Below are 13132 nucleotides of genomic sequence, written 5' to 3'. Positions count from 1 at the left end.
GTTGCATACCTCTCGCCCTCCCTAGGAGGAGAGCAGTGGAGTGGCTTTGTCTGCGTCACCATCCATAGTGCCACAGGAGCGCTCAATAAATATTCACTCACTGAATGAACCATCATTACCATAATGAAAGTGGCTTCCAAATATCCAGTCTAGCACACAGTAGGTGCTCAATAAATGTTGGTCGAGTGAATAATATAACAATTATAGTCATACTAATGATGACCATTTATCTCTTCAACATTCTAGCAACATCCTAATGTCACATAGTAGGACCTTATAAATACGTTGGGAATGAATAAGAGTAACATCAGGGTAGGGAATTCCCTGGCAGTCCAGTGGTTAGGACTCCATGCTCTCACTGCTGAGGGCCCGGATTCGATCCCTGGTCAGGGAACTAAGATCCCACAAGCTGCGTGGAACAGCCAAAACAACAAAAAAAAGAGTTAACGTTAGGGGATAAAGAAGATGTGGTACATATATGCAATGGAATACCACTCAGCTATAAAAAAAGAATGAAATAATGCCATTTGCAGCAACATGGATGAATCGAGATTATCATACTAAGTGAAATAAGTCAGACAGACAAATATCATATGATATCACATGTGGAATCTAAAATATGACACAAATGAATTTATCTATGAAACAGAAACAGACTCACAGACACAGAGAGTAGACTTGTGGTTGCCAAGGGGGAGGGGGTGGGAGAGGGATGGATTGGGAGTTTGGGATTAGCAGAAGCAAACTATTATATATAGTATGGATAAACAACAAGGTCCTGGCCTTCGCTGGTGGTGCAGTGGTTAAGAGTCCGCCTGCCAATGCAGGGGACATGGGTTCGAGCCCTGGTCCAGGAAGATCCCACATGTCGCGGAGCAACTAAGCCCATGTGCCACAACTACTGAGCCTGTGCTCTAGAGCCCGTAAGCCACAACTACTGAAGCCCGCATGCCTAGAGCCCGAGTTCCGCAACAAGAGAAGCCACCACAATGAGAAGCCCGCGCACCGCAATGAAGAGTAGCCCCGGCTCACTGCAACTAGAGAAAGCCTGCGCCCAGCAACGAAGACCCAATGCAGCCAAAAATATAATTAATTAATTAATTAATTAAAAAAAAAACAAGGTTCTACTGTATAGCACAGGGAACTATATTCAATATCCTGTGATAAACCCATAATGGAAAAGAATATGAAAAAGAATGTATATATATGTATAACTGAATCACTTTGCTGTACAGCAGAAATTAACACAACATTGTAAATCAACTATACTTCAATAAAATAAATTTTATTTATTTATTTATTTATTTATTTTTGGCCACGCCCTGTGATTTGTGGGATCTTAGTTCCCTGACTAGGGATCGAACTCACACCCTCGGCAGTGAAAGCATGGAGTCCTAACCACTGGACTTCCAGGGAATTCCCCAATAAAATAAATTAAAAAAAAAAAAGAGTAACATTAGAGTGCCCGTCAACAGATGAATGGATAAAAAAGATGTAGTATATATACACAATGGAATACTACTCAGCTATAAAAAAGAACAAAATTTTGCTATTTGCAGCAACATGGATGGACTTGAGGGCATTATGTTAAGTGAAATAAGTCAGACAGAGAATGACAAATACTGTATTATATCACTTACATGTGGAATCTAAAAAGTACGACAAACCAGTGAATACAACAAAAAAGAACCAGACTCACAGATATAGAGGATAAACTAATGGTTACCAGTGGCAGGGGGAGGGGCAATATAGGGATGGGGGTGAGGCACAAACTATTAGGTGTAAGATACGCTACAGCATGTATTGTACAGCACGGGGAATATAGCCAATATTTTGTAACAATTGCAAATGGAGTGTGACCTTTAAAAACGGTATAAAAATTTTTTTAATTAAAAAAAAATTTAAAGAGTAACATTAGGAATAACAATAAAAGCAGCTACTTGGGGAATTCCCTGGCGGTCCAGTGATTAGGGCTCTGCGCTTCAAGAGTAGCCCCCGCTCACCACAATTAGAGAAAGCCCGCGTGCAGCAACAAAGACCCAACACAGCCAAAAATAAATAAAAATAAAATAAATTAGAAAAAAAAAAAAGACTCTGAGCTTCCACGGCAGGGGCCATTTGTTGATCCCTGGTCGGGGAACTAAGATCCCACATGGCTGTGGCCAAAAAAAAAAAAAAAAAAAAAAAGGCAGCTACATTTGTCCTGCTAAGAGTGTAACTCACAGTTCTTGTCATTGAGTGAAAGAATAAATTATTTAGTAAATATTTATGGTATTAATTAATTAATTAAACACATATTGAGCACCCAGCACTGGGCCCTGGGGACACAGACATGAAAAGGACAAAGTCCCTGCTCTATTGGGGTGCACATGCATGTGGGAGTGACAGAAGAAACAAGATGAGTGGACGGGGACTTCTCTGGTGGCACAGTGGTTAAGAATCCGCCTGCAGTGCAGGGGACACAGGTTCGAGCCCTGGTCCAGGAGGATCCCACATGCCGCGGAGCAACTAAGCCCGTGCGCCACAACTACTGAGCCTGCACTCGAGAGCCTGCGAGCCACAACTACTGAGCCCGCGTGCCACAACTACTGAAGCCCACGCGCCTAGAGCTGGTGCTCTGCAACAAGAGGAGCCACCGCAACGAGAAGCCCGTGCACCGCAACGAAGAGTAGCCCCTGCTCGCCGCAACTAGAGAAAGCCTGCGCACAGCAACGAACGAAGACTCAACGCAGCCAAAACAATAAAATAAAATTAAAAATTAATTAATCAATTAATTAAAAAAAAAAGATGAGTGGATGGGTGGATGGATGAATGGTTGATTGGTTGGATGGATAGATGAATGGATGGATGGATGGATGGATGGATGGATGGATGGATGGATGGATGGATGGGTGGATGGGTGGATGGTTGGTTGGATGCATAGTTGGTTGGTCTGGGGTCTCCACCCACCAGCCCTCCAGGGCGCAAAGGGAAAGTGAGGCGGGGCAGCTGTCCCATCCGAAGCTCCGCCCCTCCCCGCCCCCGCAGCGTCTTCACGTCGGCAGACTGCGCCGCTCACCTGGTGGCCTCCCCTTTAAGACGCGCTCACCTGGGTGCTCACCTGCGCGCGGGCGCTTCCGCAGGAAGAAGGAAGCGGCGCCACCGTCGCCTCCAGGCCCTCCCTCCCCACCAGCCAGGTCCGCCGGCCGCCACCATGTCCGCCTCGGCTGTCTTCATCCTCGATGTCAAGGGCAAGGTGAGGCTGGGCGCAGGGAGTGGGGAACGGACAGGTGAGGCTGCACCCTCCCGGACCCAGGGGCGGCCCCTCCTTGCAGGCAGCGAGGCCCCGGAAAGCTCTGGGGGCGTGGGGACACCCCTCCCCCAATCCCTGGGAGTCCCGCGTCGAATCCCACCTCCACTGTTCACTAGCCGCGTGTCTGAGGCAAGGGGCTTCTCCTCTCTGAGCCTCAGTCTCCCAGTCCGTACAAATGGGAATAACAGAAGTCCCCACCCAAGAAGAACGAATACAACCTTGTGCGTGTATACCACCTAGCACAGTAGACCTGCTGCAAACATTAGGCGTTCAATCAATTGAAATTATTATTTCTGTCACCATCATCATCCACAGTACTAATATTTGGGAAAGACAGCAGGGGCCGGAGACCCTAATTCCCCTTTGGGGCTGTCTTGTCCCTTTCTGGTGCCCCCTCCCATTCATCTTGTCATTCAGTAGCAATAATAACAGTGGCGGTGAAAATAATATGATAATAATCATAGTGGGAGCTAAGGTGTGTGAGGACCTGCGGGTGCCCTCTCTGTTCTAAACACTGGACTAAACCTCACCAAGTAGGTATTATTATTATTGACCGCTTGCTGCCTGCCAGGCAGAGCTATATGAACTATAAGAGATATATGGATATAATTGTTTCTTTTCTTTTTTTCTCTCTTTCTTTCCTTTCATCGTCCCTACCTCACCGATTTGGTGCATATGGAGCCTGGCTTGAGAGCAGGAATTCTGGAGACGGGGCATCTTCGTTCAATTCCCAGCTTCCTCACTTACTATGGGCGTGGTTCATACCTCAGTTTCCCCGTCTGTAAAATGGAGATGGTGATACCACCTACCTCACAGGGTTGTGGTGACAACAGAATAAATCAGCAGGGGGCTTCCCTGGTGGCGCAGTGGTTGAGAATCTGCCTGCTAATGCAGGGGACACGGGTTCGAGCCCTGGTCTGGGAGGATCCCACATGCCGTGGAGCAACTGGGCCCGTGAACCACAACTGCTGAGCCTGCGCGTCTGGAGCCTGTGCTCCGCAACAAGAGAGGCCGCGATAGTGAGAGGCCCGCGCACCGCGATGAAGAGTGGCCCCCACTTGCCGCAGCTAGAGAAAGCCCTAGCACAGAAACGAAGACCCAACATAGCAATCAATCAATCAATCAATCAATAAATCTTAAAAAAAAAAAAAAATCAGCAAACAACCAGGCTTTAGTAGATGTCAGTGAGGGCTCTAGATGCTCTAGCTGTCATTATCACGTGCCCATTTTGCAGAGGAGGAAACTGAGATGCAGAGAGGCAGAGCCTTGCCCACGCCCCCTCAGCCAGCAAGTAGGGTCAGAGCTTGGCACTCTGATGCCCCCGGGCGTAGAGTCCCTGGATCCCAGCAGTGACCAGACCTTCTCTGCCCACCCTCAGCCCTTGATCAGCCGCAACTACAAGGGCGATGTGGCCATGAGTGAGATTGAGCACTTCATGCCTCTGCTCATGCAGCGGGAGGAGGAGGGCGCCCTGGCCCCACTGATGAGCCACGGCCGGGTCCACTTCCTGTGGATCAAATACAGCAACCTCTACTGTATCCGGGGCCACGGGAGGATCCCTGGGGGCCCGGAGTGGTGGGCAGCTCAGGCCCAGAGGTGGTGGGCTGGGACAAGAGGTGCACAATACAGCAGTGGCTCAGGCTGGAGGGTGAGGGTTCAGGGTCTGTGCTCCATTGGAACCCTCCAAAATGGCACCTTTTCCTTAACCTCGCTGCCTGCAGTGGTGGCCACCACGCTGAAGAACGCCAATGCCTCCCTCGTGTACTCCTTCCTCTACAAGACAGTGGAGGTAGGTCCTGGCCTTCCATTGGCCGGCTGGTCTGTCTGTCTACCTGTTTTGCCCACCTTTTTCGGAATCCATCTCTCCTAGGAAGCTTTCCCTGGGGGTGTCACCATCAAAGCCCCATCACTCTGTGTTCTCATTAGCTGCTGTGGGATCATCTCGCCCTATAGGGTAGGAACCAAGGAGGTCTCCGGTGCTCAAATCTGAACCAGAGGGAACTGGGTTCCAGACCCAGCTCCCCCACTTCCTGGCTGTGTGACCTTGAACAAGTCATTTCTCTCTGTGCCTCTAAACTGGGTTTAGTCCTGCCGCAGGGTTGTTGTACAAATTAATCAAATTTGTACTTCTAAAGCACCTAAAACAGTGCTCAGTATACAGTAAGTGCTCAATAAAGGTCTGGTATTATTGTTAGCATTACCACTAATGTTGTATCATACTATCATATAGTAATTTATTGAGCCCTTACTATATGCCATTCTCATTGACTGAGAAAGTGCTCAGTAAATACTTTTTTTTTTCCTCTGGTCGCCGTGCGGCTTATGGGATCTTAGTTCCCGACCAGGGATCAAACCCACACCCTCGGCAGTGAAAGCACAGAGTCCTGGACTTCCCTGGCCATCCAGTGGTTAAGACTCCGTGCTTCCACTGCAGGGCACACGGGTTCGATCCCTGGTCAGGGACCTAAGATCCCGCATACCGCACGGTGCAGCCAAAAAAAATTCCTAGTAAATATAATATACTTTGACAAACAAGAGATCTGTATTGATTTGTCTCCTCTCTGCCAGGCAGAGGTGGGGACACAGCTGTGCCTAAGACAGGCACGGTCCCTGCCTATGCTGAGGAGTTAAAGGGCAAGAAGGAGGGACTTCCCTGGTAGCGCAGTGGTTAAGAATCCGCCTGCCAATGCAGGGGACACAGGTTCGAGCCCTGGTTCGGGAAGGTCCCACATGCCACAGAGCAACTAAGGCTGTGCGCCACAACTACCGAGCCTGTGCTCTAGAGCCCGTGAGCCACAACTACTAAACCCGTGCGCCACAACTACTGAAGCCCTCACGTTCTAGGGCCCATGCTCCACAACAAGAGAAGCCGCTGCAAAGAGAAGCCCGTGCACTGCAGCAAAGAATAGCCCCTGCTCCTACTCTCCGCAACTAGAGAAAGCCCGTGCGCAGCAACAAAGACCCCAAAAACAAATAAATAAATATGTATATAAAAAAATAAAGGGCAAGGAGATTCAAAGGGACATTGTGATAACCAGTGACTGGGGTGCTAGTCTCACCCTGATACTCACAGGGGTCGAGGGATAGTGGTGGCTTCACTGAGGAGCTGAGGCCTGTCACAAGGAGACTGCTGTGAGGAGAGTGTCCTAAGCAGTGGGCATAGCATGTGCAAAGGCCCCGAGATGGGAACAGAAAAAAGGCCAGAGAGGCTGGAGCAGGATGAAGGATGGGGTTTCCAATGCTGGGTGACTGACAGGTTCTCTGCTGTGGTGATACCTATTAATCCCAGGGACTCCCATCGTGGGGTCCCCCAAGTCCCAAGGGCCCCTGGATAGAATTCAGGGAGTCCATGAACTGAGACGTATTTCTGTGTAACAGTTTTCCTTTGCCATCTTGCGGGTTTTTTTGTTTTTTGCTGCATGGCGCGTCTTGGCTTGTGAGATCTTAGTTCCCTAACCAGGGATGAAACCTGGGCCCTTGGCAGTGAAAGCGCAGAGTCCTAACTACTGGACCGCCAGGGAATTCCCATCTTGTGTATTTTATTTCATGCATTTACAAACCTTGTTCTGAGGTGGGTCTGTTCCAGGAGGGCAGAGACCCTGTTGGCTTTGTTCACCATTAATATACCGACAGTGGTATACAGTAGGCGCTCAATAGTTGCTTGTTGGGTGGCTGGCTGGGTGAGTGGGGACTCAGCCCACAGCTACACCAGCCACACCTCTGTGGATGTCGGTCTCCCTGAACCCGCAGGTATTCTCTGAATACTTCAAGGAGCTGGAGGAGGAAAGCATTCGAGACAACTTCGTCATCGTCTACGAGCTGCTGGATGAGCTCATGGACTTCGGCTTCCCACAGACCACGGACAGCAAAATCCTGCAGGAGTGAGTGGGCCATGGGTCAACCACAGGGTGGGCCATGGGTGGAAGAAAGTTGGGGAGGGCTGGGGAAGTGTCCCTGGGCCTACCTGCTCATCTCCCTGCCTTCCTGCCAGATACATCACGCAGCAGGGCAACAAGCTGGAGACGGGCAAGTCACGAGTGCCACCCACTGTCACCAATGCTGTGTCCTGGCGCTCGGAGGGCATCAAATACAAGAAGAACGAAGTCTTCATCGATGTCATAGAGTCCGTCAACCTGCTGGTGAGCCCCTACACCTCTTCCCCACCCCTGCCACGGCCTTAGGGCAGGAGAGTGGGCCCTATGCCTGTTGACCCCCCCATGTGTGCATCCTCAGGTCAACGCCAACGGCAGTGTCCTGCTGAGTGAGATCGTGGGCACCATCAAGCTCAAAGTGTTTCTGTCGGGAATGCCAGAGCTGAGGCTGGGCCTCAATGACCGCGTGCTTTTCGAGCTCACTGGCCGTAAGTTTCTGGAAGGGGGCGCAAGCGGGAGCCTGAGACTTCGTCCCATCACGGGTGGGTGGTACCGAGAGACTTGCAGTCAGTTCTGAAATAGCACTCGCCCGCCCTCTTCTGGTTATGACCAGTACTGCAGCTGCTGGTTCCTTGCGCAAACAACTGCTTCATTATTGAGTGCCAGGCGCAAGGACACCATAGTGAAGAAAAAAATCCCTGCCCTCATGGATCTGACATTCTAGCGGCAGTAGGAGACAGAATAGCATCATATTTAACAACCTGGCAGCAAGAGCCTGATTCCCGGAGTTCAGATCCTAGCTCCGCTCCTGGCTAGCTGGGTGACCCTGGGCAAGTTACTCATCCACTCTGGGCCTCAGTTTCCTCATCTGTTAAATGGGGTGATCGTAGCGGTAGAAAGGGAAGACAAGGATAGGGACCGTGCCCCGGGCTCCAGGGTCGCCCCAGGCTCCAGGATCACGCTGCTAACTCGGCTCCGAGTTTCAGGGAGCAAGAACAAGTCCGTGGAACTGGAGGATGTGAAATTCCACCAGTGTGTGCGGCTGTCTCGCTTCGACAACGACCGTACCATCTCCTTCATTCCGCCCGACGGTGACTTCGAGCTCATGTCCTACCGCCTCAGCACCCAGGTAAGGCAGGGTCAAGCCCCTGGCAAGGGGTGAGAGTTGACCCCAGAGCCTCGGAGAACTCCCTCTTCCTCTGTCTGTAGGTCAAGCCGCTGATCTGGATTGAATCTGTCATTGAGAAATTCTCCCACAGCCGCGTGGAGATCATGGTCAAGGTGGGCCCTGGGGAATAATTACTCACAATGCTGGATCCGCCCCTTCATACCCGCACCCACCCCCCCATCAGTCTAACCTCATCTCCTACCTCCCTCCCCGCTCCTCACTTCCTTCCAGCCACGTGGGTCTTCTGGCTGGTTTTCAAACATGCCAGGCATGGTCCCCGGCTGTCCCCTGGATCATTCTGCCCCCAGCCACCCATATATCCACATAGCTTGCTCCTTCACCTCCTTCAGTTCTTTGCTTAAATGTCACCTCCTCAGAGAAGCCCTCCCTGATTTCCCCACCTCCCTTCTTTGCTGTAGTTTTTCCCTTATTACTTACCACCATCTGACACATGATCTGTTTTACTTATTTACTTCCATACACATATATAAACCATATAGTGTATTTATATGGTTTAAAGATTAATAATAAACCACACAGCTTATTTGAACGTGCCTGGCTCCACCAGCTCCTCTGAAACCCCACCTGCCCCTCCCCCAATTACTGCTCCTCCTTTGCCCGCAGGTAATCACAATTTTGAATTTCCTGTAAATAATTTCTTTGCTTTTCTTTATAGTTTTGCCACCTGCATTTATAACCACAAATATTTCATTCTTCCGGTTTCTGACCTTTATATCCATGGACTGGAGCTGTATGACTTTTTGTTTAATTTGCTTTGTTCAGGTAACATGGATTTTTAAGAGGAATCCCAGCAGCCAGAGCTTAGTGCATCCATTTCTGTGGCTGTAGAATATTCCACTGTGAGAATCTTCTGTCCCATTTCTTGCATGGGTTGTTTTCAGTTCCTGGCTACTGTGGTTCACCTTGCCTTGAATAGCCCTGTGCTTGTTTCCCAGTGCCCCAAGCAAGAGCTTTTCCAGAGCATATAGTTAGCCCCTTTTACAGATGGGGAAACTGAGGCCCAGAAGAATTAAGATGTCATTCATCTAGGAAGGGAGGGGGCACGTTGAACTTGGGTCTGCCTGGCTCAAGAGTCTGTGTTCTCAGATTTAATTTTGTCCCCCAGTCTTAGAGTCTTCGGGGAGCTGGGTTGTGGAGTGGACGGTCACGGGGCGGGGGGTGGGGGTGTTGACATCCCCAGTGTCCCCGTCTCTGCAGGCAGGGAAAGTGGAAAGGGCCTTAAAGCTGGTGCCTTCCAGAAAGAACACCCCCTGCCTTGTTTTACCTCCAGGTCCTCTGGCCCCAATCCCACCTCTCATATATTCCCCCCCACCACCAAATTCATAAATAAGAGCAGTCATCATAATGCTAGTCACTGCACATGGACACTTAGAGTCCTTGTGTTAAAAGCTTGTCCCAAGTCACACAGATCTAGGTCTGGCTATAATGTTGTAACTTATCAGTAAGGAGAACATGTGAGGATTGAAAACACAGGCTTGGGTCAAATTCCTGCTGTGCCGGTTATCAACTACGTGACTCGGGCGAAAGCTCTTTCTCTCTGGGCCTCAGTCTTCTCATCTGTAAAATGGACCTTAGGAATGACTCCTACTTTAGAGAATTAGTGAGAGGGCTAACTGCTTGGCACAGGGCCCAGCACATGGTAGGGGGTCAGTAAATGTCAGCTTTCAAATGAAAACTCTGTGACGGGCTGAGGACCCATCAGGCTTTGCAGTCAGAAGCTTCGGCTGTGAGTCTTGGCCAGGAGCCTTTACTTTCTTGTCTGTGAAGTGGGCTGAGAGCAGAGCCTGCCCTAGGGGCTGCTCAAATGAGGGATCTTTTGAACCAGGCAAAGGTGTATGACACTTTCCAAACGGAAGGCACCAAAAGCAGGGCCTCTGGGGGACTTCCCTGGCGGTCCAGTGGTTAAGACTTTGCGCTTCCACTGCAGGGGGCGTGAGTTCCATCCCTGGTCGGGGAACTAAGATCTTGCATGCTCTGCGTGCAGCCAAAAAACAAAACAAAAAAACAAAATCAGGACCTCTGGAGTCTCTCCTGGGTGTGGACCCCGGCTCTGCCACTTGTTGGCTGTGTGTCTCCAGGCAAATGCTTTAACTTCTCTGTGCCTCTGTTTCCTCATCTGGAAAATAGGCTGGATTATGGTCCCCAGTTCAGGGCTCTTGATGAGCTGGCACATGAAAAGGCCTTGGTGAATATTTGCATGAGTGAATTCTTCATGCCCCATGTTCTCTCCACTGACAGGCCAAGGGGCAGTTTAAGAAGCAGTCGGTGGCCAACAGCGTGGAGATATCTGTGCCGGTACCCAGCGATGCCGACTCCCCACGCTTCAAGACCAGCGTAGGCAGTGCCAAGTACATGCCAGAGAAGAACGTCGTTATCTGGAGTATCAAGTCTTTTCCGGTGAGCACCGGGGATGGGCGGGGGATCTGGGGGACCTGCCCCTGCTTCTTGAGGGCAAGGCAGAGAATAAATCAGAGAGCCACCTACGTGTGCACATGACTATCCTTCGGGGATGATAAAGCTGGAAAGCAGACCAGCATAATAGTTAAATTCTCCCAATCCCAGACAGCCTTGGGAATCCCACTTCCTCTCATGGAGCCTCAGTTTGCCCATCTGTAAAATAGGCAATATCATGTTACCCACATCCTTAGGCTGCTGGAGGATTGGTCTGTCCCTGGGATATTGGTGGGGCTGTTCGTCGGGGCCTGGAAAATGGGAGGTGATCATTAGAAGGTCCCCGACCAGGCTTTGCAGTCAAAAGCTTTGGCTGTGAGTCTTGGCCAGGAGCCTTTACTTTCTGGTCTGTAAAACGGGCTGAGAGCAGAGCCTACCCCTAGGGGCTGCCATGAGAATGGTCTGGGGTATAGAGGGGCCTCTCAGTGTGTCTGATACCTCCATGTGCCCTCAGGGGGGCAAGGAGTACCTGATGCGCGCCCACTTTGGCCTCCCCAGCGTGGAGAAGGAGGAGGTAGAGGGCCGGCCCCCCATCGGGGTCAAGTTTGAGATCCCCTATTTCACCGTCTCCGGGATCCAGGTGAGAGAAGTGGGCAGAGTGGCTCCTCTCCTTGACCTCAGTGGGTTCCCTGCTCTCCCGTCTCTTGGCTTGGATCACCTCCGTTCCCTGGCCTGGCTCATCTCTCCTTTGCAATCATCCTTGTCTTTTCCTGGAACAGTGTTGCCTTTTCTGCTCTCAGCCTGGGTCCCCTCCCCCTCCCCCTCTTACTTTGCCCTGTGCCTAAACTGTGTTGTGTCTATTCCCTTATACTGGGCCATCTTTCCCACTGTCCTGGACCACCTCTCCCCTAACCCTCCCACACACTGTCCTTGCCACATCTTTGCCCTGAGCCATGTTACTTCATTTCTCCCAGCCTGTGCTTTCTTTTTTTTTAAAATATTTATTTATTTATTTTGTTGCACTGGGTCTTAGTTGCAACAGGCGGGCTCCTTAGTTGTGGCATGCGGACTCTTAGTTGCAGCATGCATGTGGGATCAAGTTCCCTGACCAGGGATCGAACCCTGGGTCCCCTGCATTGGGAGCTCGGAGTCTTAACCACTGTGCCACCAGGGAAGTCCCCAAGCCTGTGCTTTCTTATTCCCTGAAGTTGTGTTATATATTTTCCCCTGGCCCCAGCCAGCTCTCTCCCCCTAGCCTGGGCCACCTCCTTTCATCCCTTTTCAGGTCCGATACATGAAGATCATCGAGAAGAGTGGTTACCAGGCCCTGCCCTGGGTCCGCTATATCACCCAGAGTGGCGGTAAGGCAGCCCAGCTCCCTGGGATGACGGAGACAAGGAGATGAAAGGGGATGGTCTTGGGGCTTTAATACATCCTGTCTCAGAGGGCTCCAAAACTCAACAGGCCTGGCGCCACATCTACCCTGTCTTTGTCAGTGTGCCACCCTGGGCCTCGGTTTGCTTATCTTTAAAATGGGGACAGTTGCCAGTTCCAGGGTAGTGGTGGTGGGGTTTGGATGAGGGGCTGAACACACAGCACCCCCATCTACTGCCTGGAAGCAGGCTTGTTGCTATGGTTACAGTCCCCATGTTTGAGCCCGTCCTCAACCTTGTTACATACCTGTAGGGTTGATCATGAGCGCTGGGGAAGGGGCTGGATTTGGGTGGGGGGCCTGTCCCTTTGTCTCCTTTCCCCAGTTCTGAGATGGTCCCCGCTCATTGTTTCCCTGCAGATTATCAACTTCGTACCAGCTAGAAGGGAGAAGAAGTGGGGGTTTGAACACGGGCCGTCCTCTCCCCAGGCCCTGACTGCGGACTCTAGAGAGAGAGAGGGAAGATGGGATGCGTGTGTGTGTGTGTGTGTGTGTGTGTGTGTGTGTGTGTGTGTGTGTGTGTGTGTGTGTGTGTGTGTGTGCGTGCGTGTGTGACGGCAGTCCCTGAATTAGCAGTTTCTTAAGGGCTGGCTGGCTCCCAGCCTTTTCCTTTACCCATAGGCTGGGAGGGATGGTCTCCCTGTCTCCAGGCTCCCGCCCCTCCCCCCTCCCATTTTATATGAAGAAATAGAAAAGGGGCTTAAGTCCCCCTCATGAGTGCCTTCTTGCAGTGACCTGCCTTAGGAGGTGTGGGGAGGCCCTCCTCCACAGCTGCTGAGCCCAGAGGCCTGCTGGCCCATTCTGAGTTTTCGGATGACATTAAAAATGAATCTAGCTGCTGTTATGTGTTTCTTGGCTGGGGGCTGGGGGTGCCAGGGCTGTCCCTGAAGTGCTGGGATAAGCGTGAGCAACACATATCCATTTCTTATCCCGATGGTCACTTATCTGGGCCCTCG

At 50.9% G+C, this 13132-nt stretch overlaps 1 protein-coding gene across 3 annotated transcripts; it reads left to right on the top strand.

Annotated features, from left to right (window-relative positions):
- The first annotated feature begins 3081 nt into the window (after positions 1-3081).
- On the top strand, positions 3082-13015 carry AP1M2 (adaptor related protein complex 1 subunit mu 2). 3 transcript variants are annotated; one of them, XM_082454937.1, is made up of 12 exons: positions 3083-3235; positions 4671-4827; positions 5014-5081; positions 7043-7173; positions 7284-7431; positions 7526-7652; positions 8151-8293; positions 8374-8445; positions 10592-10750; positions 11259-11384; positions 12030-12105; positions 12537-13015. In XM_082454937.1, exons 1-12 carry the CDS (start codon positions 3194-3196, stop codon positions 12557-12559), a joined length of 1272 nt encoding a protein of 423 aa, XP_082311063.1. In that variant the 5' UTR covers positions 3083-3193; the 3' UTR covers positions 12560-13015. The 3 variants fall into 3 exon arrangements, with proteins under 3 accessions (XP_082311064.1, XP_082311063.1, XP_082311062.1); XM_082454936.1 differs by having other exon boundaries at positions 8145-8293; XM_082454938.1 differs by lacking the exon at positions 11259-11384 and having other exon boundaries at positions 3082-3235; positions 8145-8293.
- The last annotated feature ends 117 nt before the right edge of the window (positions 13016-13132 follow it).

Source organism: Balaenoptera physalus (genome assembly GCF_965194825.1).
Source record: "Balaenoptera physalus genome assembly, chromosome: 3".
NCBI classification, from domain to species: Eukaryota; Metazoa; Chordata; class Mammalia; order Artiodactyla; family Balaenopteridae; genus Balaenoptera; species Balaenoptera physalus.
Note: the sequence above shows the minus strand (reverse complement) of the source record. Positions and strands in the feature narration are given on the sequence as shown.

Bases quoted from the DNA above. Each gene is read 5' to 3' on its own strand.
- AP1M2 (XM_082454936.1), top strand. From the start codon at position 3,194: ATGTCCGCCTCGGCTGTCTTCATCCTCGATGTCAAGGGCAAG. The intron at 3,236-4,670 runs GTGAGGCTGGGC...GCCCACCCTCAG, and splicing joins TCCTCGATGTCAAGGGCAAG to CCCTTGATCAGCCGCAACTA. The intron at 7,653-8,144 runs GTAAGTTTCTGG...CTCGGCTCCGAG, and splicing joins GCTTTTCGAGCTCACTGGCC to TTTCAGGGAGCAAGAACAAG.